Source organism: Cyprinodon tularosa, unplaced genomic scaffold, assembly GCF_016077235.1.
Source record: "Cyprinodon tularosa strain WSP-4 unplaced genomic scaffold, ASM1607723v1 ctg784, whole genome shotgun sequence".
NCBI classification, from domain to species: domain Eukaryota; kingdom Metazoa; phylum Chordata; class Actinopteri; order Cyprinodontiformes; family Cyprinodontidae; genus Cyprinodon; species Cyprinodon tularosa.
Genome location: NW_024039545.1, coordinates 204,359 through 226,460, shown reverse-complemented (window position 1 = coordinate 226,460; position 22,102 = coordinate 204,359). Strand labels below are relative to the sequence as shown.

Genomic DNA, 22,102 nt, shown 5'->3' with positions numbered 1-22,102 from the left:
CTTTACCTTAGAGGTTACAGAGAACACTATGACATCACAGAGGAGCTTCAATGTTCAACGGAGGAGGGAAGAGGACATATGGGGACAAAAAGGGTAGTTTAGAGGACAAATGTGGACATATGGTTATATAGAGGACATATGGGGACATATGGTTATATTATAGAGGACACATGTTTGGATCCGGGAATCTTTTCCTGGTTCCTTCTCACTGTTAAAAAGAAAAATGGCTGACCATTCACGAGGGGAAAGAAGCATTTATTTTATTGTTCAGTGGATTAAAGCGCCAATCTTTTTACTTCTTTCTGTTTTAAGGACATTTCTCTCACATTCAACAGAAAATGAAACATTTTCGTTACATTCTGATGAATTTAATGATGTTCTCTAATCAGGGAAGGTCTTCCATGCATTAAATATCCGACATTTCAAGTTAAAAAGGCTGAAATGTGAACAGAATCTAAAGTGGTTAAAATATGGATTGGTCACCAGATAAAGGACAGCAGAACCCAAACAAACCGGACCTGGACCGGTTCTGCAGAACCTTGAGGTCTGTTCTGGATCTCTGTCGGGTTCTCTGACCTTCAGATGTCCAGATGGTGGAAACCACCAACAGAATTAAAATGGAGGCAGCCGGACACAGACTCCCGGATCGGCGGCGAAACATCTTCATCTCAGTGAAGTCCAGTTTCATCCAGTTTCTGGTGTTCCTGACGCTGGACCTCCTGGTTCCGGATCACAGCCATCAGAACCAGAAGGTCCAAAACGACCTGGGTTCATAGATCTGCTCCAGCGCTGTCCTGCAGAGCGGATCGGACCGGCCGGTTCTGGTAGAGTACTGGAAGACGAAGGCTTCCATGAGGTCATGGCGGCGGCTCCTGTGCAGGAAGCAGTAGAGGACGGGGTTGAGGACGCAGTGCAGCAGCGAGCAGCACTGCGTGAGCGGCAGCGCCGCCAACAGGAAGCTCTCCAGCCGACAGCTGAAGGACAGCGCGTCCAGCAGCGCCAGGGTGTCCAGCAGCAGGACGGTGTGGAACGGCAGCCAGCACGCCGCCAACGCCACCACGTAGGACCGGATGAGGCGCCGCGTCTGATCCGAGCCCGGAGGGAGGCCCGCCGCCAGCAGGAGGTAGGAGACGGTGATAATGGGGGCGGGGACGACGAAGCCCAGCACCAGAAAGCTCACCTGGACCCCCACCATCCCGTCCCTGGGGTTCTCCGACGGGAAGACGGGTCGACACACGGCGCCGCCACGGTGGGGGGACCGCACCGCCTGCAGGAAGTAGGCTTCAGGGATGGAGGCCGCCAACGCCAGGAGCCAGAGCAACGCACAGCTCAGCCGCCGCATCAGCTTCCTGCTGCGGCCGCTGGGGGCGCCGGCGAGCAGCGTGACGGACAGGTAGGCGTCCACGCCGAGGCAGGCGAGGAAGAGGATGCTGCTGAGCAGGCCGGCGCCGAACACCAGATGGGTCGCCTTACAGAGCGCCGCCCCGAACGGCCAGAGCCCGCATTGCAGCAGAGACGCCACCCAGAAGGGCAGGGTCAGAACCACGCACAGGTCCGCCGCCGCCAGGTTCAGCAGGTACGGCCGTGACTCGGACCGGGCGCCGCCGCGCCGCAGGCTCACCCAGATCATCAGGACGTTGGAGGCCAGACCAGCCAGGAAGATGAAGATGTAGAAGACTGACAGAACGTGGAGGAGAGCGGCGTGTCCGACGGCACCCGAACACACCACCAGCTCCACCTGAGACTGGTTGGAGGTCTGGTTAAGCTCCTCCCACAGAACCAGCAGCTCAGAGAGGTCAGTGCCGCCCAGACTCATGATGTCCAGCTGCAAGACAGGAGAGACGGGTCAGAACCAGAACTGAACCAGAACCTGGTTCTGGTTCTGGTTCAGTTCTGATCACGATTCTGTTTAATTTAGGACATTTCATCAGATTCAGTTTCCAGAACCAAAGAGAACATCCTGATTGGGTCAGAACTTCTATGAAAACATAGACATAGAAAAGGAACATAGAAGCTGTGATCTATAAACACTTTCTATGTTAGCAAAGCTAGCTAAGCTAGCTCCACCGGTGGATCTGACTGGGAAAGAAAGATCCAGTTTTCATTTCAGAAAGACAGAAAATCCACTTAGTCTCAGTAGAAGCTGAGCCCAGATCTACAGCAGAGAAACAAGACCAAACACTGAAAAAGCTCCAACATCTAGAATCTCTAATCTATCAGCTGATATTTCTCTCCAGGATGGAGTCACAGCCAATCAGGGAGAGACCAGATGAAGCTACTGAGGAGAACCTTCTGATAAGTTCTCAATAATCTGACCAAACTGATCCTGACTGGGAGGTTCTAACCCCCGGTTGCTATGGCGATAATTACAATGTGATGGAATGTCCGGAGGGTCAGAGTTCAGCCAACCAGGACGGGTTTGCTTCTGCATCCAGAAGGTTCTTTAACAGGATACTCTGATAGTCAACGGCACCGAAAAATGGGTCGGCCATCTTTGTTCTTCCTGTTCAAAGGGAGTTTTTCCTCTCCACTGTCGCTACAAGCATGCTTAGTGTGAGGGATTGCTGAAGAGTCAATGAGTCGATGCAATCAGCTGGTTTTCCTTAGATAGAAAACTTTAAATCAATCTGACTGGATGATCTGGTTGAACTGGATCTATAAAGTGACCCTATACCCTGGTTTCAGATCTCTGGACCTCAGTTCCAGGAAACAGAACCAGCTGGTTAAACTGGTTCTGTTTTGTTTGGTGGTAATATTCTTAAATCCTAATTTGAATTTTCTGCTTCACTAATCTGGAATAAACTGCCTGAACTAGATTAAATCCAGACTAGAACCGTTCAGACCCGTCTTTGTCCTGACCCGGCTATTTTTTTGACCCTTTGATCTTTTTAATAATCTTCTTGTTTCAATGATTCGCTTTGATCTTGCCGCCCATTAATGTCTCCGACCCCTGAAAGGTTCTGTAGAACCGACCCGTTCCGGGTCCACTGCAGCCAGCAGGAGGCTTTGGGCTGAACTTCAACATAAAAGTTTTATTGCTGCAGTTAAAGGAGCTGCTGGATCAAAAGGACAGAAGAAGACCCCCAGGGGGGCAGAGGGCAAAGGTCACAGAGGAGGTCTCTGTGACGTCAGCCCACCCAGGTCCGGATGCTCAGAACAGAACCTGCTCTGGATTCAGTCCATGAATCAAGCATCAGACAGACTGAGACCCATGTTACCTGAACGCAGCACCAGACTCCATTCAGAAATCCGCCTTTTTTAGCCGTTCTGCATCTTCTAAGCGCTTCACCTTCATCCAGAACATGTTTCTAACCCGGAGAACATTAAACCCATCACCAGCTTCGGTTCTGCTCAGAAACTCTGAGCCCAGACCCACGCACCGTCCTGCAGGACCGGCTTGTGGGTCAGAACCCTCCAGGTGTTCTGATCCGCTCCACCTGCAGCAGTTAAAAAGCTAGAAACGGCGCAGACTTACAGGTTCGGTTCGGTCCAGTGCGGTTCTCCCAGCATGCAGAGCCTGCAGGTCCTGCACACGGATGGAGGAGGAGGAGCTTCCGGTGGGGGGGGCGGGGCTTCAGGATGGTTCAGTGAAGCCGCTCCTTCGACATCAGATCCTTTCCTGGATGATTGGTTCATTCCTGAGATCAAAGAGCCGCTGGTTCAGCGCTGCTTTGATCTCACAGATATTTAATGTTCCTGCGACCAAAACATAAATGTTAGGGCTGCTAAATGGGTAGCACTGCTGCCTTGCAGCAGAAGGTTTGGGGTTCAATTCCCGGCCCGGGTCTTTCTGCATGTTCTCCCTGAGCATGCGTGGGTTCTCTCTGGGTACTCCTGCTTCCTCCCACAGTCTAAAAACATGACTGTTAGGTTTACTGGCTTCTCTAAATCCTCCTTACCCCCCCTCCTGTATAAAATATGAAATGATTTATAGACGTCATAATGACTCTGCATGTGATGAGCCGATTTATTTTATTCTAAGTTAAAGTTAATCTACTGATGCTAATAAACAGCCAGTCTGTGTCAAACTGATGAATTTATCTTTATTTTAAAAGTCTTAAGTCCCTGAAAATGAGAACATGGTTGTTCGATGCTGCAGCGCAGATTGTTTACTTTGCAACTGGTCTAACTAGGGAGTACCAATATGGTGGCTGATGGCTTCACTATAACCCAGTATTACCACCAGGCGACCAGCAATCCAGCGAATAGAGATGAGTGTTGATGAAGCTCTGCTGGTGGGACCAGATGTTCTGAACATGGAGAACCGTCCCCCGCCGGGACAATGAAGAGGACATTGAGGACACAGAGAGGAGGTAGACATTTTATTGGTAGATTCAATCAGCAGAAGCAGGTAGACGTCCCTATCACACCCAGTAACAGCATCAAGGCTTTTATTTTGTTAGGAAAACTTCAAGGCTTTTATTTTGTTAGGAAAACTTCGAGGCTTTTATTTTGTTAGGAAAACTTCAAGTCTTTTATTGAGTCAAACCGCTTCGAAGGCTTTTATTGGCTGAGACAGTTAATAGACGATGACATCACCAGGCTCCATCCTCACAGGGTGGCGAAATGATTCAGAGCTTCTCTCAGCTTGTCTGTAATCTGTCCAATCAGAGAGCACACAGGAAGTGATGTCACAGGTCAGCCGGCTCCCTGCCCCTCCCATCACCGTACCTGTTGGTAGAAGGTCACCTGTTGCTCCAGGTAGAACTTCAGCACTCGGTTGTAGTCGTAGATCCGGTTGCTATGGAAATGGTTCATCTCAGCTGGAGGAGACAGGAAGTGAGGCGTTAGAGTGCGAGCGCGCTCAGTGTGATAGCGGCGTGCGCTCCAGTTACCCTGCAGAGAGTAGCTCATGCAGCTGAGCCGCTGGTTCATCAGCTTCCTGTCGCCGCTGCTGATCCTTCCTGCAGAAACCAGGCGGTCCGCCTCCTTCACCTTCTCTGCTGCAGCCTGCACACAGAGCACGCTCAGGCTCCGCCCACTGCTCTGCACCATCTTGAATAGGTCTCTGCTAGCAGAGGAGCTAATGGCTGTAAATGTTGAAGTGCTTGAAAGGGTTTGACCATCTGTGACATCATGCTGATAAATCTGGACGCCTGTCTGTCCTCCTGACCTCCATCTTCCCCCGCAGGTATCCGAGCACCTGAGCTGTCACTCATCATTTGATCCAGTTGATCATAATATTCTTTTAGAAAGACTTGAATATTTTGTTGGAATTAAAGGAACAGCACTAGACTGGTTTAAATCTGATCTATCTGATCGAATTCAGTTTGTTCATGTTAATGATAGATCTTCAACATGCTCAAAGGTTACCTGTGGAGTACCACAGGGATCAGTGCTAGGACCAATTCTCTTTACTTTATACATGCTCCCAATCGGTAGAGTTATTAGACAGCATGGGATTAATTTCCACTGTTACGCTGATGATACCCAGCTATATCTGTCTATCATCCAGATGAAGCTAACCCATTACATAGATTACAGGCATGTCTGAACAACTTTTTCCAGAATCTTACTGATTGCTGTTTTTCAACAATAGTTTAATCATTTCGTTTTTTAAACCTGGAGGAAAACATCCAACATGAGGGATGAGTTTAGGATTAAAATCAACTCTAAACCTGAAATTAAAACATTAAAACGGCAGGAAGAGGAGCTGAACAGTTTCTAATAAACTTTTATTGGACATTTTCCTGTAAACACGTCTGCTGCAGAGGATCAAACAGCATCTGAGTCATTCATCATCTACATCATCATCATCATCACTTCTCTGCTGTTTATCATCGGCTGAAAACTGCAGGAGACCCATCCAAGATGGCGGCTGTGTTGACACGTCAGGTCCAACTTTAGACTGAATAACCTGAACGCTGCAGGAGGAAAACCTCAGGATGAAAGATCTATAGAACAAAAAGCATAGATCTATATGTAGAAATACAATCTGTAGATTAGGACTGATCAGCTCCAGCCTTCAGGGCCTTAAAGATAACGAACTGTAGCCCCACAGACACCCTGTGTTCACAGCTACAGTGTAATACTACAGTAGTACCTTACAGTACGACAGTAGTAGTAGTCAGTAGTAGTACGACAGCAGTATTAGTAGTAGTATGAGAGAAGTACCTTGTGTACAGTGAGTATCTCCGGGAAACATCCCAACAGGCCTTTATACTCGCTGTTGGTCTCCAGCAGGAAGTGAAGATCCTTCTGAGGCTGAAAACATTGAATCGCTTTAGAGGCTGTGTGTGTTTCTGTGTTTTTCTGACAGTGTGAGGACCATTTCCATTGAATCATAGCACATTGCAGGGACCCATGGGGGGTTTCAGGGTTAGATGTTAGGATAGGGACTAATGTTAGGCTATAGAAACGGGTTAGAAATGATGGAGAGTCCCCACAAGGATAGCAAAATGTGATTGTTAGTGTGGGGGGGTCTACCTGCTCTGCGACGATCTGAGCGATCTCCTCATAGGTTTTTCCAGCCACTGTCAGCGCGTTGGTCAGTGTCTCCTCTCCTGCAGCACAAACACTTCCTATGAATCAAGTTAAACGTCCAATTGTCCCTGAAGGCACCGCAGTTAACCTGTTGGTGGCCTCACCTGGATACCTGCTGGTGGCGAAAACGGTGGAGAGGTTACTGAAGGCTCGGCCGATCCGCTCGTACTCTTTAGGCAGAGCTGCATCACACAGACCAGAGGGAGGCGGGTGAGGAACCGATGGAGAACCAGGGTTCCACACCTGCTTCACCTTCAAAGATGATCTAGAACCGTTAGTGTGGAAGAATGGAGCTCCTGCTCCACCTTAAATGGCACCTTAAGTTCACACGGTCAGAATAAGCAGCCAATCAGACTAAAGCAGGGGGTCAGGGTGCAGCGGATGGAGGTCAAGGTGTATTAGCAGGTGGAGGTGATGGTGCAGTGGGTGGAGGTGATGGTGCAGCAGGTGGAGGTCAGGGTGCAGCAGGTGGAGGTCAAGGTGTATTAGCAGGTGGAGGTCAGGGTGCAGCAGGTGGAGGTCAGGGTGCAGCAGGTGGAGGTGATGGTGCAGCAGATGGAGGTCAAGGTGTATTAGCAGGTGGAGGTCAGGGTGCAGCAGGTGGAGGTGATGGTGTAGCAGGTGGAGGTCAGGGTGCAGCAGGTGGAGGTGATGGTGTAGCAGGTGGAGGTCAAGGTGTATTAGCAGGTGGAGGTCAGGGTGCAGCAGGTGGAGGTCAGGGTGCAGCAGGTGGAGGTGGTGGTGTAGCAGGTGGAGGTCAGGGTGCAGCAGGTGGAGGTGATGGTGTAGCAGGTGGAGGTCAGGGTGCAGCAGGTGGAGGTGATGGTGTAGCAGGTGGATGTGATGGTGCAGCGGGTGGAGGTCAAGGTGTATTAGCAGGTGGAGGTCAGGGTGCAGCAGGTGGAGGTCAGGGTGCAGCAGGTGGAGGTGGTGGTGTAGCAGGTGGAGGTCAGGGTGCAGCAGGTGGAGGTCAGGGTGCAGCAGGTGGAGGTGGTGGTGTAGCAGGTGGAGGTGGTGGTGTAGCAGGTGGAGGTCAGGGTGCAGCAGGTGGAGGTCAGGGTGCAGCAGGTGGAGGTGGTGGTGTAGCAGGTGGAGGTGGTGGTGTAGCAGGTGGAGGTCAGGGTGCAGCAGGTGGAGGTGATGGTGTAGCAGGTGGAGGTCAGGGTGCAGCAGGTGGAGGTGATGGTGTAGCAGGTGGAGGTGATGGTGCAGCAGGTGGAGGTCAGGGTGCAGCAGGTGGATGTGATGGTGCAGCGGGTGGAGGTCAGGGTGCAGCAGGTGGAGGTGATGGTGCAGCGGGTGGATGTGATGGTGTATTAGGAGGTGGAGGTGATGGTGCAGCGGGTGGAGGTCAGGGTGCAGCAGGTGGAGGTGATGGTGTAGCAGGTGGAGGTGATGGTGCAGCAGGTGGAGGTCAGGGTGCAGCAGGTGGATGTGATGGTGCAGCGGGTGGAGGTCAGGGTGCAGCAGGTGGAGGTGATGGTGCAGTGGGTGGAGGTGATGGTGTATTAGGAGGTGGAGTTGATGGTGCAGCGGGTGGAGGTGATGGTGTATTAGGAGGTGGAGTTGATGGTGCAGCGGGTGGAGTTGATGGTGCAGCGGGTGGAGGTGATGGTGCAGCGGGTGGATGTGATGGTGCAGCGGGTGGAGGTGATGGTGTATTAGGAGGTGGAGGTGATGGTGCAGCGGGTGGAGTTGATGGTGCAGCGGGTGGAGGTGATGGTGCAGTGGGTGGAGGTGATGGTGCAGCGGGTGGAGCTGATGGTGCAGCGGGTGGAGGTGATGGTGCAGCGGGTGGATGTGATGGTGCAGCGGGTGGATGTGATGGTGCAGCGGGTGGAGGTGATGGTGTATTAGGAGGTGGAGGTGATGGTGCAGTGGGTGGAGGTGATGGTGCAGCGGGTGGAGCTGATGGTGCAGCGGGTGGAGGAGATGGTGCAGCGGGTGGAGGTGATGGTGTATTAGGAGGTGGAGGTGATGGTGCAGCGGGTGGAGGTGATGGTGCAGCGGGTGGAGGTCAGGGTGCAGCGGGTGGAGGTGATGGTGTATTAGGAGGTGGAGGTGATGGTGCAGCGGGTGGAGGTGATGGTGCAGCGGGTGGAGGTGATGGTGCAGTGGGTGGAGGTGATGGTGCAGCGGGTGGAGGTGATGGTGCAGCGGGTGGAGGTCAGGGTGCAGCAGGTGGAGGTGATGGTGCAGTGGGTGGAGGTGATGGTGCAGCAGGTGGAGGTGATGGTGCAGTGGATGTAGGTGATGGTGCAGTGGGTGGAGGTGATGGTGCAGTGGGTGGAGGTGATGGTGCAGCAGGTGGAGGTGATGGTGCAGTGGGTGGAGGTGATGGTGCAGCAGGTGGAGGTGATGGTGCAGTGGGTGGAGGTGATGGTGCAGCAGGTGGAGGTGATGGTGCAGTGGATGTAGGTGATGGTGCAGTGGGTGGAGGTGATGGTGCAGTGGGTGGAGGTGATGGTGCAGCAGGTGGAGGTGATGGTGCAGTGGGTGGAGGTGATGGTGCAGCAGGTGGAGGTGATGGTGCAGTGGATGTAGGTGATGGTGCAGCGGGTGGAGGTGATGGTGTATTAGGAGGTGGAGGTGATGGTGCAGCGGGTGGAGTTGATGGTGCAGCGGGTGGAGGTGATGGTGCAGCAGGTGGAGCTGATGGTGCAGCGGGTGGAGGTGATGGTGTATTAGGAGGTGGAGGTGATGGTGCAGCGGGTGGAGTTGATGGTGCAGCGGGTGGAGGTGATGGTGCAGTGGGTGGAGTTGATGGTGCAGTGGGTGGAGGTGATGGTGCAGCAGGTGGAGCTGATGGTGCAGCGGGTGGAGGTGATGGTGTATTAGGAGGTGGAGGTGATGGTGCAGCGGGTGGAGTTGATGGTGCAGCGGGTGGAGGTGATGGTGCAGTGGGTGTAGGTGATGGTGCAGCGGGTGGAGCTGATGGTGCAGCGGGTGGAGCTGATGGTGCAGCGGGTGGAGGTGATGGTGCAGCGGGTGGAGGTGATGGTGCAGCACTTATACTCACGTCCAGTGCAGCGCTTCCAGTGTGTCTGTCCAACGTTCAGCAGATCTCTGACTCCATCTTCCATGGATCGGGTGAAGCGGCTGTAGAGCTCACACGTCTGTTCCCTAGCAACAAAACCAGAGGTGAACACCTGTAGAAGACGTAGACACGGCGATGGCAGAGTGGACAGGTGACCTACACCTGAGCAGCATCCAGCTCTGCAGCCTCTGGTTGGACCAGACTGAACATGATGGGACCCACAGCCTCGTCTTTCTCCGCTCTCCTCTTCCCAGACTTCCAGTCCTGAAAAATCCAAAGCTCATCAGAACAAAGACGTCATAGCAGACCCCACCTCCAGGGGGCAGCACCACCCACCCGCTCATCCTTATATGTCAGGAAGAGCTGGAAGACCTCGCTCTGAGAGACCACCGGGTGGCGACACATGCGGGTCATCCAGGCCTGCAGGCGCTCCATCCTGATCCGGATGAAGTCCTCGTCAAACCTGCCTGAGAAACCAGCAGAAACCTGACAGTCAGAGGGGGGGGTGGGGGCACAGCTAAAGCAGGTAGCCATGGCGACAGCTCACCTGTCACCTGTTTGTCAGGCAGAGAGGGGATTGGCAGCAGGGAGCCGAACTTCTCCAGCAGACGCTCATACAGCCAATCAAAATGCTTGTAGCGGTGATTGACAGGTCTGTTGGTGGTCTGAGGGAGGAGGTCACTGCTGTGAGAACTACTACTAAAAAATACTACAACAATACTACAACACAGTAGTACACACAGTCAGCGAATACTACACATTAGCAAACAGGACTACATGCTCCTGCACACCTCTACTGGATAAATAACAACACAGATAGTACTGAAAATCACAGACTACTACAGACTACTACAGACTACTACAGACTACTATAGACTACTACAGACTACTATAGACTACTACAGACTACTACAGACTACTATAGACTACTACAGACTACTACAGACTACTACAGACTACTACAGACTACTATGGCAGGATGGACCAAATACTCAGGACAGCAGCAGTACTATCATTCTATACTACTAATTCAGAGTACTACAGTGTACTGAGCTTCACTGCAGGAGGAATCCATCTTATTCTGCTGCCACTCAAATCGAGTCCGGCTCAGCCAATCATGTTGCAGTGTTATGGTTTAGGGCGGGAAATAACGCTGTGATGAAAGCAGGAGCTGCCGACCCCGAAGTAAAACCACAACAAACATGGCGGCACAGGAGAACGTAGTGTAGCTGCTGCTAACAGAATCTACAGCCCCGGCCACTGCAGACGGGCTAATGTTAGCCCCGGCAGCTGCAGACGGGCTAATGTTAGCCCCGGCCACTGCAGATGGGCTAATGTTAGCCCCGGCCACTGCAGACGGGCTAATGTTAGCCCCGGCCACTGCAGATGGACTAATGTTAGCCCCGGCCACTGCAGACGGACTAATGTTAGCCCCGGCCACTGCAGACGGACTAATGTTAGCCCCGGCCACTGCAGACGGACTAATGTTAGCCCCGGCCACTGCAGACGGACTAATGTTAGCCCCGGCCACTGCAGACGGACTAATGTTAGCCCCGGCCACTGCAGATGGGCTAATGTTAGCCCCGGCCACTGCAGATGGGCTAATGTTAGCCCCGGCCACTGCAGATGGGCTAATGTTAGCCCCGGCCACTGCAGATGGACTAATGTTAGCCCTGGCCACTGCAGATGGACTAATGTTAGCCCCGGCCACTGCAGATGGACTAATGTTAGCCCCGGCCACTGCAGACGGACTAATGTTAGCCCCGGCCACTGCAGATGGGCTAATGTTAGCCCCGGCCACTGCAGATGGGCTAATGTTAGCCCCGGCCACTGCAGATGGGCTAATGTTAGCCCCGGCCACTGCAGATGGACTAATGTTAGCCCCGGCCACTGCAGACGGGCTAATGTTAGCCCCGGCCACTGCAGACGGGCTAATGTTAGCCCCGGCCACTGCAGACGGGCTAATGTTAGCCCCGGCCACTGCAGACGGGCTAATGTTAGCCCCGGCCACTGCAGATGGGCTAATGTTAGCCCCGGCCACTGCAGATGGACTAATGTTAGCCCCGGCCACTGCAGACGGGCTAATGTTAGCCCCGGCCACTGCAGACGGGCTAATGTTAGCCCCGGCCACTGCAGACGGGCTAATGTTAGCCCCGGCCACTGCAGATGGGCTAATGTTAGCCCCGGCCACTGCAGACGGGCTAATGTTAGCCCCGGCCACTGCAGACGGGCTAATGTTAGCCCCGGCCACTGCAGATGGACTAATGTTAGCCCCGGCCACTGCAGACGGGCTAATGTTAGCCCCGGCCACTGCAGACGGGCTAATGTTAGCCCCGGCCACTGCAGATGGACTAATGTTAGCCCCGGCCACTGCAGACGTGCTAATGTTAGCCCCGGCCACTGCAGACGAGCTAATGTTAGCCCCGGCCACTGCAGACAGGCTAATGTTAGCCCCGGCCACTGCAGACGGGCTAATGTTAGCCCCGGCCACTGCAGACGAGCTAATGTTAGCCCCGGCCACTGCAGACGGGCTAATGTTAGCCCCGGCCACTGCAGACGGGCTAATGTTAGCCCCGGCCACTGCAGACGGGCTAATGTTAGCCCCGGCCACTGCAGACGAGCTAATGTTAGCCCCGGCCACTGCAGACAGGCTAATGTTAGCCCCGGCCACTGCAGACGGACTAATGTTAGCCCCGGCCACTGCAGACGGGCTAATGTTAGCCCCAGCCACTGCAGACGGGCTAATGTTAGCCCCGGCCACTGCAGACGGGCTAACTTTAGCCCCAGCCGTAGCAGACGAGCTAACGTTAGCCCCAGCCACTGCAGACGGCCGAACGTTAGCCCGTCTGCGGCGGCCGGGGCTAACATTCGCCCCAGCCGATGCAGAGGAGCTAACATTAGCCCAGCCGATGCAGACGGCCTAAGGTTAGCTCTAGGGGTCGCTTTGTCCAATTAGCTCAGAGGGTTCTTCCAAACCTCCCTCCAATCCTCAGACAGATTGGGTGGGAGCAGGTCCAGAGTTCCCGAGGACCAGAGTTCCACATCTGATGGCTGTCAGGTTAGCGCGAAGCAGAGATGGTGGGCTCACATTGGGAGTGATCTGGTACTCGATGAAGCTCTTCAGACCATAGAGTTTGGACTCCTTCTTGGGATCAGCGATGACGCAGTCCAAAGGAGACGTAGGATAGAGCCAGACCGGTCCCACCTCTCCCATCTAAAAAAAACAGCCAATCAGAATGGAGAACACAGGGTTCCCTGAGCATGACCAATCAGGAACGATGGCTCACATAAACAGGAAGGATGTCTCTGCTGTTAGCTGGTGGACTGGCCAATAGGAAGACTTCTGGATTTGGACCTTTGGAGAATGGGAACCTGTGGACATAGCAGCACACTGGGTTCTACTGGAAACTATACTGGATTCTACTGGGAACTATACATAATACAATTGGGAATTATACTGGATTCTACTGTGAACTATACGTAATACAATTGGGAATTATACTGGATTCTACTGGGAAAAATACTGGGTTCTACTGGGAACTATACTGGGTTCTGCTGGGAACTATACTGGGTTCTGTAGGGAACTATACTGGGTTCTGCTGGGAACTATACTGGGTTCGGCTGGGAACTATACTGGGTTCTGCTGGGAACTATACTGGGTTCTGCTGGAAACTATGCTGGGTTCTGCTGGGAACTATACTGGGTTCTGCTGGAAACTATATTGGGTTCTGTAGGGAACCATACTGGGTTCTGCTGGGACCCATACTGGGTTCTGCTGGGACCCATACTGGGTTCTGCTGGGAACTATACTGGGTTCTGCTGGGAACTATACTGGGTTCTGCTGGGAACTATACTGGGTTCTGCTGGGAACTATACTGGGTTCTGCTGGAAACTATGCTGGGTTCTGCTGGGAACTATACTGGGTTCTGCTGGAAACTATATTGGGTTCTGTAGGGAACCATACTGGGTTCTGCTGGGACCCATACTGGGTTCTGCTGGGACCCATACTGGGTTCTGCTGGGAACTATACTGGGTTCGGCTGGGAACTATACTGGGTTCTGCTGGGAACTATACTGGGTTCTGCTGGGATCTATACTGGGTTCTGCTGGAAACTATACTGGGTTCTGCTGGGAACTATACTGGGTTCTGCTGGGAACTATACTGGGTTCTGCTGGGAACTATACTGGGTTCTGTAGGGAACCATACTGGGTTCTGCTGGGAACTATACTGGTACAGGAAGTGCAGCAGTAATTTTCGTGTTTTGGAGAAGCAGTTACTTGTTAAGAGCGATCTTGACGGAGTGTCCCTGGGTACTCCGTCCTGCAGTCCCTGTCTCCTCATCTGTGTGACCGTTTCCATGGTAACTGGTAACTGACTGGTCATCCCAGTCATCATCCCACTCACCATCATCTTCCTCGCCACCTTTTGAAGAGCAGTTTTTATTTCCTAACAGTTATGTAGCCAACATTAACTATGTAGCTAAAGTACTCGGGGTCTTTTACCTGGAGGGGACTGGTTCTGGGCTTGGCTGCCCCATCCCTCACTGCTCCTGGCATAAGCCCCGCCCCCAGACAAGGTATGGCTGCCTCCTCCAACAATCTGGGACATGATCAGTGTAAGTGAAATGATCTGAGGTGCCCTAACCATGATGATGATGGTGAGGAGGAGGAGCTCCTTCCTCACCTGTAAGTAGCCCTCAGGTACCAGTCCGGTCCGTCCGCTCGAGTTCTGAGCTGCAATCCAGCCTCCTCCCACAGCCTGCGCAACAGAAACCACTTAGTTCTGAGTCAGTACTCAGAGTATTCCTGCCAGTAATCAGAGTATTCCTGTCAGTACTCAGAGTATTCCTGCCAGTAATCAGAGTATCAATGGAAGTAATCAGAGTATTCCTGCCAGTAATCAGAGTATTCCTGTCAGTACTCAGAGTATTCCTGCCAGTAATCAGAGTATCAATGGAAGTAATCAGAGTATTCCTGCCAGTAATCAGAGTATTCCTGTCAGTACTCAGAGTATTCCTGCCAGTAATCAGAGTATCCATGGAAGTAATCAGATTACCTGGTCGATAACAGTCACCGTCTCTCCCTCTCTGACAGACAGCTCATTGTTCCCCGGTTCTGCTGTGAAGTCGTACAGAACCAGCGCCTGAAACAGAACAAAGACCAGAACCAGAAACAGAATAAAAACCAGAACCTGAAACAGAACTAAAGACCAGAACCAGAACAGAGACCAGAACCAGAAACAGAACTAAAGACCAGAACCAGAAACAGAACAGAGACCAGAACCTGAAACACAAATAAAGACCAGAACCAGAAACAGAACTAAAGACCAGAACCAGCCTAAAATGACCAGAATGGTTCTGCCTGTTTCATGTAAACAAGGTTTTGTTGTGGTTCTGCAGAGACCCGCTGTAGCCTGACATTTCAGCCAACAGGTGTTTGATTTTCACACCTTTATGCTCAGGGTGGGTGGGATCTAAAAACAGCCGAAACCCTCGGTTTGGTTCCTGTTCTTGGACCTACAGACTCAGAACCATAGAGAAGTTCTGGTTCTGGTCAGGGTCCAGTTCTAGCTCTAACCCCTGGGACTTGCTCCTCTGTGATGATGCAGGCCCAATGGGTCCCGGGGTGGTTCTGATCGGTCTGTCTGAACTGGACCTGGCTGAAGCTACTGGGAGGTTATTGAGGATGTTACTGGTAAAGCTGCTGGTGGATATACTGGGAGGTCACTGGGATGTTACTGGGATGTTAATGGAGGTTACTGGGGAGGTTACTCGGAGGTTACTGGGAGGTTACTGGGGATGTTACGGGAAGGTTACTGGGGATGTTACTGGTAAAGCTGCTGGTGGATATACTGGGAGGTCACTGGGATGTTACTGGGATGTTAATGGAGGTTACTGGGGATGTTACTGGATGGTTACTGGGAGTTTACTGAGGATGTTACTGGGAGGTTACTGGGGGTGTTACTGTGAGCTTACTTGGAGGTTACTGGGGATGTAACTGGGAGGTTACTGAGAGGTTACTGGGGATGTTACTGGGAGGTTACTGAGAGGTTACTGGGGATGTTACGGGAAGGTTACTGGGGATGTTACTGGGAGGTTACTGGGGATGTTACTGGGAGGTTACTGAGAGGTTACTGGGGATGTTACTGGGAGGTTACTGAGAGGTTACTGGGGATGTCACAGGAAGGTTACTGAGAGGTTACTGGGGATGTTACTGGAAGGTTACTGGGAGGTTACTGGGATGTTACTTGGAGGTTACTGGGGATGTTACTGGGAGGTTACTGGGGATGTTACTGGGAGGTTACTGGGGATGTTACTGGGAGGTTACTGAGAGGTTACTGGGGATGTTACTGGGAGGTTACTGAGAGGTTACTGGGGATGTCACAGGAAGGTTACTGAGAGGTTACTGGGGATGTCACAGGAAGGTTACTGGGAGGTTACTGGGATGTTACTTGGAGGTTACTGGGGATGTTACTGGGAGGTTACTGGGAGATTGCTCAGGATCTGACTGGGAGGTTACCGGTAAGGCTGCTGGTGGATATACTGGGAGGTTACTGGGATGTTACTGGTGAAGTTACTGTTGGATGTACTGGGACGTTACTGGGAGGTTACTGGTAAAGCTACTGGTAGATCTACTGGGATGTTACTGGTGAAGTTACTGTTGGATGTACTGGGACGTTACTGGGAGGTTACTGGTAAAGCTACTGGTAGATCTACTGGGATGTTACTGGTGAAGTTACTGTTGGATGTACTGGGACGTTACTGGGAGGTTACTGGTAAAGCTACTGGTAGATCTACTGGGATGTTACTGGGAGATTACTGTGGATGTTACTGGGAGGTTACTGGGAGGTTACTGGGGATGTTACTGGTGAAGCTGCTGGTGGATATACTGGGATGTCACTGGGATGTTACTGGGATGTTAATGGAGGTTACTGGGGATGTTACTGGGAGGTTACTGGGGATGTTACTGGGAGGTTACTGGGGATGTTACTGGGAGGTTACTGAGAGGTTACTGGGGATGTTACTGGGAGGTTACTGAGAGGTTACTGGGGATGTCACAGGAAGGTTACTGAGAGGTTACTGGGGATGTCACAGGAAGGTTACTGGGAGGTTACTGGGATGTTACTTGGAGGTTACTGGGGATGTTACTGGGAGGTTACTGGGAGATTGCTCAGGATCTGACTGGGAGGTTACCGGTAAGGCTGCTGGTGGATATACTGGGAGGTTACTGGGATGTTACTGGTGAAGTTACTGTTGGATGTACTGGGACGTTACTGGGAGGTTACTGGTAAAGCTACTGGTAGATCTACTGGGATGTTACTGGTGAAGTTACTGTTGGATGTACTGGGACGTTACTGGGAGGTTACTGGTAAAGCTACTGGTAGATCTACTGGGATGTTACTGGTGAAGTTACTGTTGGATGTACTGGGACGTTACTGGGAGGTTACTGGTAAAGCTACTGGTAGATCTACTGGGATGTTACTGGGAGATTACTGTGGATGTTACTGGGAGGTTACTGGGAGGTTACTGGGGATGTTACTGGTGAAGCTGCTGGTGGATATACTGGGATGTCACTGGGATGTTACTGGGATGTTAATGGAGGTTACTGGGGATGTTACAGGAAGGTTACTGGGGATGTTACTGGGAGGTTACTGGGGATGTTACTGGGAGGTTACTGAGAGGTTACTGGGGATGTTACTGGGAGGTTACTGAGAGGTTACTGGGGATGTCACAGGAAGGTTACTGAGAGGTTACTGGGGATGTCACAGGAAGGTTACTGGGAGGTTACTGGGATGTTACTTGGAGGTTACTGGGGATGTTACTGGGAGGTTACTGGGAGATTGCTCAGGATCTGACTGGGAGGTTACCGGTAAGGCTGCTGGTGGATATACTGGGAGGTTACTGGGATGTTACTGGTGAAGTTACTGTTGGATGTACTGGGACGTTACTGGGAGGTTACTGGTAAAGCTACTGGTAGATCTACTGGGATGTTACTGGTGAAGTTACTGTTGGATGTACTGGGACGTTACTGGGAGGTTACTGGTAAAGCTACTGGTAGATCTACTGGGATGTTACTGGGAGATTACTGTGGATGTTACTGGGAGGTTACTGGGAGGTTACTGGGGATGTTACTGGTGAAGCTGCTGGTGGATATACTGGGATGTCACTGGGATGTTACTGGGATGTTAATGGAGGTTACTGGGGATGTTACTGGGAGGTTATTGAGAGGTTACTGGGGATGTGATGTATGTTACCGGTATAATACAGGGAGGTTACTGGGATGTTACTGGTATAATACAGGGAGGTTACTGAGATGTTACTGGGATAATACAGGGAGGTTACTGGGATGTTGCTGGTATAATACAGGGAGGTTACTGAGATGTTACTGGGATAATACAGGTAGGTTACTGGGAGGTTACTGGTATAATACAGGGAGATTACTGGGATGTTAATGGAGGTTACTGAGATGTTACTGCTATAATACAGGGAGGTTACTGGGATGTTACTGGTATAATACAGGGAGGTTACTGAGATGTTACTGGGATAATACAGGCAGGTTACTGGTATAATACAGGGAGATTACTGGGATGTTACTGGTATAATACAGGGAGGTTACTGAGATGTTACTGGTATAATACAGGGAGGTTACTGAGATGTTACTGGGATAATACAGGCAGGTTACTGGGATGTTACTGGGATAATACAGGCAGGTTACTGGTATAATACAGGGAGATTACTGGGATGTTACTGGTATAATACAGGGAGGTTACTGAGATGTTACTGGGATAATACAGGCAGGTTACTGGGATGTTACTGGGATAATACAGGGAGGTTACTGAGATGTTACTGTTATAATACAGGGAGGTTACTGAGATGTTACTGGGATAATACAGGCAGGTTACTGGTATAATACAGGGAGATTACTGGGATGTTACTGGTATAATACAGGGAGGTTACTGAGATGTTACTGGGATAATACATGGAGATTACTGGGATGTTACTGGTATAATACAGGGAGGTTACTGAGATGTTACTGGTATAATACAGGGAGGTTACTGAGATGTTACTGGTATAATACAGGGAGGTTACTGAGATGTTACTGGGATAATACGGGTAGGTTACTGAGATGTTACTGGTATAATACAGGGAGATTACTGGGATGTTACTGGTATAATACAGGGAGATTACTGGGATGTTACTGGGATAATACAGGGAGATTACTGGGATGTTACTGGTATAATACAGGGAGATTACTGGGATGTTACTGGTATAATACAGGGAGGTTACTGAGATGTTACTGGTATAATACAGGGAGGTTACTGAGATGTTACTGGGATAATACAGGCAGGTTACTGGTATAATACAGGGAGATTACTGGGATGTTACTGGTATAATACAGGGAGGTTACTGAGATGTTACTGGTATAATACAGGGAGGTTACTGAGATGTTACTGGGATAATACAGGCAGGTTGCTGGGATGTTACTGGGATAATACAGGCAGGTTACTGGTATAATACAGGGAGATTACTGGGATGTTACTGGTATAATACAGGGAGGTTACTGAGATGTTACTGGGATAATACAGGCAGGTTACTGGGATGTTACTGGGATAATACAGGGAGGTTACTGAGATGTTACTGTTATAATACAGGGAGGTTACTGAGATGTTACTGGGATAATACAGGGAGATTACTGGGATGTTACTGGTATAATACAGGGAGATTACTGGGATGTTACTGGTATAATACAGGGAGGTTACTGAGATGTTACTGGTATAATACAGGGAGGTTACTGAGATGTTAATGGAGGTTACTGAGATGTTACTGGTATAATACAGGGAGGTTACTGAGATGTTACTGGGATAATACAGGGAGATTACTGGGATGTTACTGGTATAATACAGGGAGGTTACTGAGATGTTACTGGTATAATACAGGGAGGTTACTGAGATGTTACTGGTATAATACAGGGAGGTTACTGAGATGTTACTGGGATAATACGGGTAGGTTACTGAGATGTTACTGGTATAATACAGGGAGATTACTGGGATGTTACTGGTATAATACAGGGAGGTTACTGAGATGTTACTGGTATAATACAGGGAGGTTACTGAGATGTTACTGGGATAATACAGGCAGGTTACTGGTATAATACAGGGAGATTACTGGGATGTTACTGGTATAATACAGGGAGGTTACTGAGATGTTACTGGTATAATACAGGGAGGTTACTGAGATGTTACTGGGATAATACAGGCAGGTTACTGGGATGTTACTGGGATAATACAGGCAGGTTACTGGTATAATACAGGGAGATTACTGGGATGTTACTGGTATAATACAGGGAGGTTACTGAGATGTTACTGGGATAATACAGGCAGGTTACTGGGATGTTACTGGGATAATACAGGGAGGTTACTGAGATGTTACTGTTATAATACAGGGAGGTTACTGAGATGTTACTGGGATAATACAGGGAGATTACTGGGATGTTACTGGTATAATACAGGGAGATTACTGGGATGTTACTGGTATAATACAGGGAGATTACTGAGATGTTACTGGTATAATACAGGGAGGTTACTGAGATGTTAATGGAGGTTACTGAGATGTTACTGGTATAATACAGGGAGGTTACTGAGATGTTACTGGGATAATACAGGGAGATTACTGGGATGTTACTGGTATAATACAGGGAGGTTACTGAGATGTTACTGGTATAATACAGGGAGGTTACTGAGATGTTACTGGTATAATACAGGGAGGTTACTGAGATGTTACTGGGATAATACGGGTAGGTTACTGAGATGTTACTGGTATAATACAGGGAGATTACTGGGATGTTACTGGTATAATACAGGGAGATTACTGGGATGTTACTGGGATAATACAGGGAGATTACTGGGATGTTACTGGTATAATACAGGGAGATTACTGGGATGTTACTGGTATAATACAGGGAGGTTACTGAGATGTTACTGGTATAATACAGGGAGGTTACTGAGATGTTAATGGAGGTTACTGAGATGTTACTGGTATAATACAGGGAGGTTACTGAGATGTTACTGGTATAATACAGGGAGGTTACTGAGATGTTACTGGGATAATACAGGCAGGTTACTGGTATAATACAGGGAGATTACTGGGATGTTACTGGTATAATACAGGGAGGTTACTGAGATGTTACTGGTATAATACAGGGAGGTTACTGAGATGTTACTGGTATAATACAGGGAGGTTACTGAGATGTTACTGGGATACTACAGGAAGGTTACTGGTATAATACAGGGAGATTACTGGGAGGTTACTGGTATAATACAGGGAGATTACTGGGATGTTACTGTTATAATACAGGGAGGTTACCGAGACGTTACTGGTATAATACAGGGAGGTTACCGAGACGTTACTGGTATAATACAGGGAGGTAACTGAGATGTTACTGGGATAATACAGGCAGGTTACTGGTATAATACAGGGAGATTACTGGGATGTTACTGGGATAATACAGGGAGGTTATTGGGATGTTACTGGTCATGACAAACTGGTTGAACCTGCATTTTGCTTCAGTTTCTCTAAGGTGGTTGCCATGGTGATGGGAAGCTCTGACCCAGATAAACTGGACCCAGAACCTAGACAGTGGCTTTCAGTCCTCCACTGTCTGGGTTCTGGTTCTGGACGGATCTCCAGTCAGCGGGTTTTATTTCCGTGATCCGCTCACCTGGACGGCCCGCCCACCCCGCCGCCTTGCCTTTGATCTCTACAGGTGGTTCAGGTGCTCTGGGCTCCACCGGAACTTTGGGTAGAACCGGACCTGAGCGCGAGCTGTTTTCTGTTGTTTCCCCTGACGCTCTATGAGGCTGCGGTACCGCCTGGTTCGGTTCCGGGTCCAGATCCAACCCCTACCCCCACCCCCTCTGAGCTCTTACCTTCACAGCCATGCTGACGTCATGCAGTGGTTCCGATCGGCGCGCGGTTCTGGTCACATCTCCATCCTGTCGGCTTCAGCCTCAAGCTGCATGGAGCGCAGGCCGAGCTTCCGGTTGGTCCTTCAGGGTAAAAGCCGACTGAGGAGGTGGACAGTTCGGTCCCGGTTCTGTGGGTCTTGCAGCGTTAGCTTCACGTTTGGAGCCGCTCCATGAACCACAGGAAGAACCTCAGAAGGTCCATCGGACCGGAACCCCAGTTTAACCTGAACACTGGGAGGGATCCACGATTTAATCTGAAAGTCCGCTTGATGACATCATAGGTTTGGAAGAAAGGGGCGGAGCTCAGCGCTGTTCCTATCTGGATGGGTTTGGTTCCATTAGAGCAGACAGCTCTCTCCTATAGGCGCTGACGCGAGTTGGTGGCGCCATCTTGGGGAGGTCTAAAGCTCCACTCAGTCTGATGTGTTCAGCAGGAACAGAATATATTTGAATAAACTTTAACTTTCTGAATATTGAACAACTTTTCGTTTACGTATATATATATATATATACGTTTATATATATATATATATATATAAATACACATTCATATATATATAAATCTGTATTGATTATCTATTCTTTGGATGCACAGTATTTATATTTGTACTGCACAGT

General features: G+C 50.2%; 2 protein-coding genes across 3 annotated transcripts; both read right to left on the bottom strand.

The window, feature by feature from the left end:
• Positions 1-355: 355 nt before the first annotated feature.
• LOC119773793 (atypical chemokine receptor 3-like) lies at positions 356-3,580 on the bottom strand. Its single transcript, XM_038270928.1, has 2 exons — positions 3,476-3,580; positions 356-1,825 (listed from the first exon to the last, which is right to left on the bottom strand). Exon 2 carries the CDS (start codon positions 1,814-1,816, stop codon positions 740-742), a length of 1,077 nt encoding a protein of 358 aa, XP_038126856.1. The 5' UTR covers positions 1,817-1,825; positions 3,476-3,580; the 3' UTR covers positions 356-739.
• A 727-nt stretch (positions 3,581-4,307) lies between these two features.
• On the bottom strand, positions 4,308-21,720 carry LOC119773795 (sorting nexin-9-like). Of its 2 annotated transcripts, XR_005279455.1 has the most exons (18): positions 21,446-21,720; positions 14,576-14,662; positions 14,204-14,278; positions 14,023-14,119; positions 13,798-13,942; positions 12,808-12,892; positions 12,609-12,734; positions 10,068-10,185; positions 9,857-9,987; positions 9,681-9,784; positions 9,503-9,606; positions 6,588-6,665; positions 6,427-6,503; positions 6,115-6,204; positions 4,836-4,950; positions 4,672-4,763; positions 4,497-4,599; positions 4,308-4,440 (listed from the first exon to the last, which is right to left on the bottom strand). XR_005279455.1 is itself a non-coding variant. In XM_038270930.1 (17 exons), the coding sequence occupies exons 1-17, from the start codon at positions 21,455-21,457 to the stop codon at positions 4,552-4,554; spliced, it is 1,584 nt and encodes a 527-aa protein (XP_038126858.1). In that variant the 5' UTR covers positions 21,458-21,720; the 3' UTR covers positions 4,308-4,551. The 2 variants fall into 2 exon arrangements, 1 of the variants encoding a protein (XP_038126858.1); XM_038270930.1 differs by having other exon boundaries at positions 4,308-4,599.
• Positions 21,721-22,102: the final 382 nt, after the last annotated feature.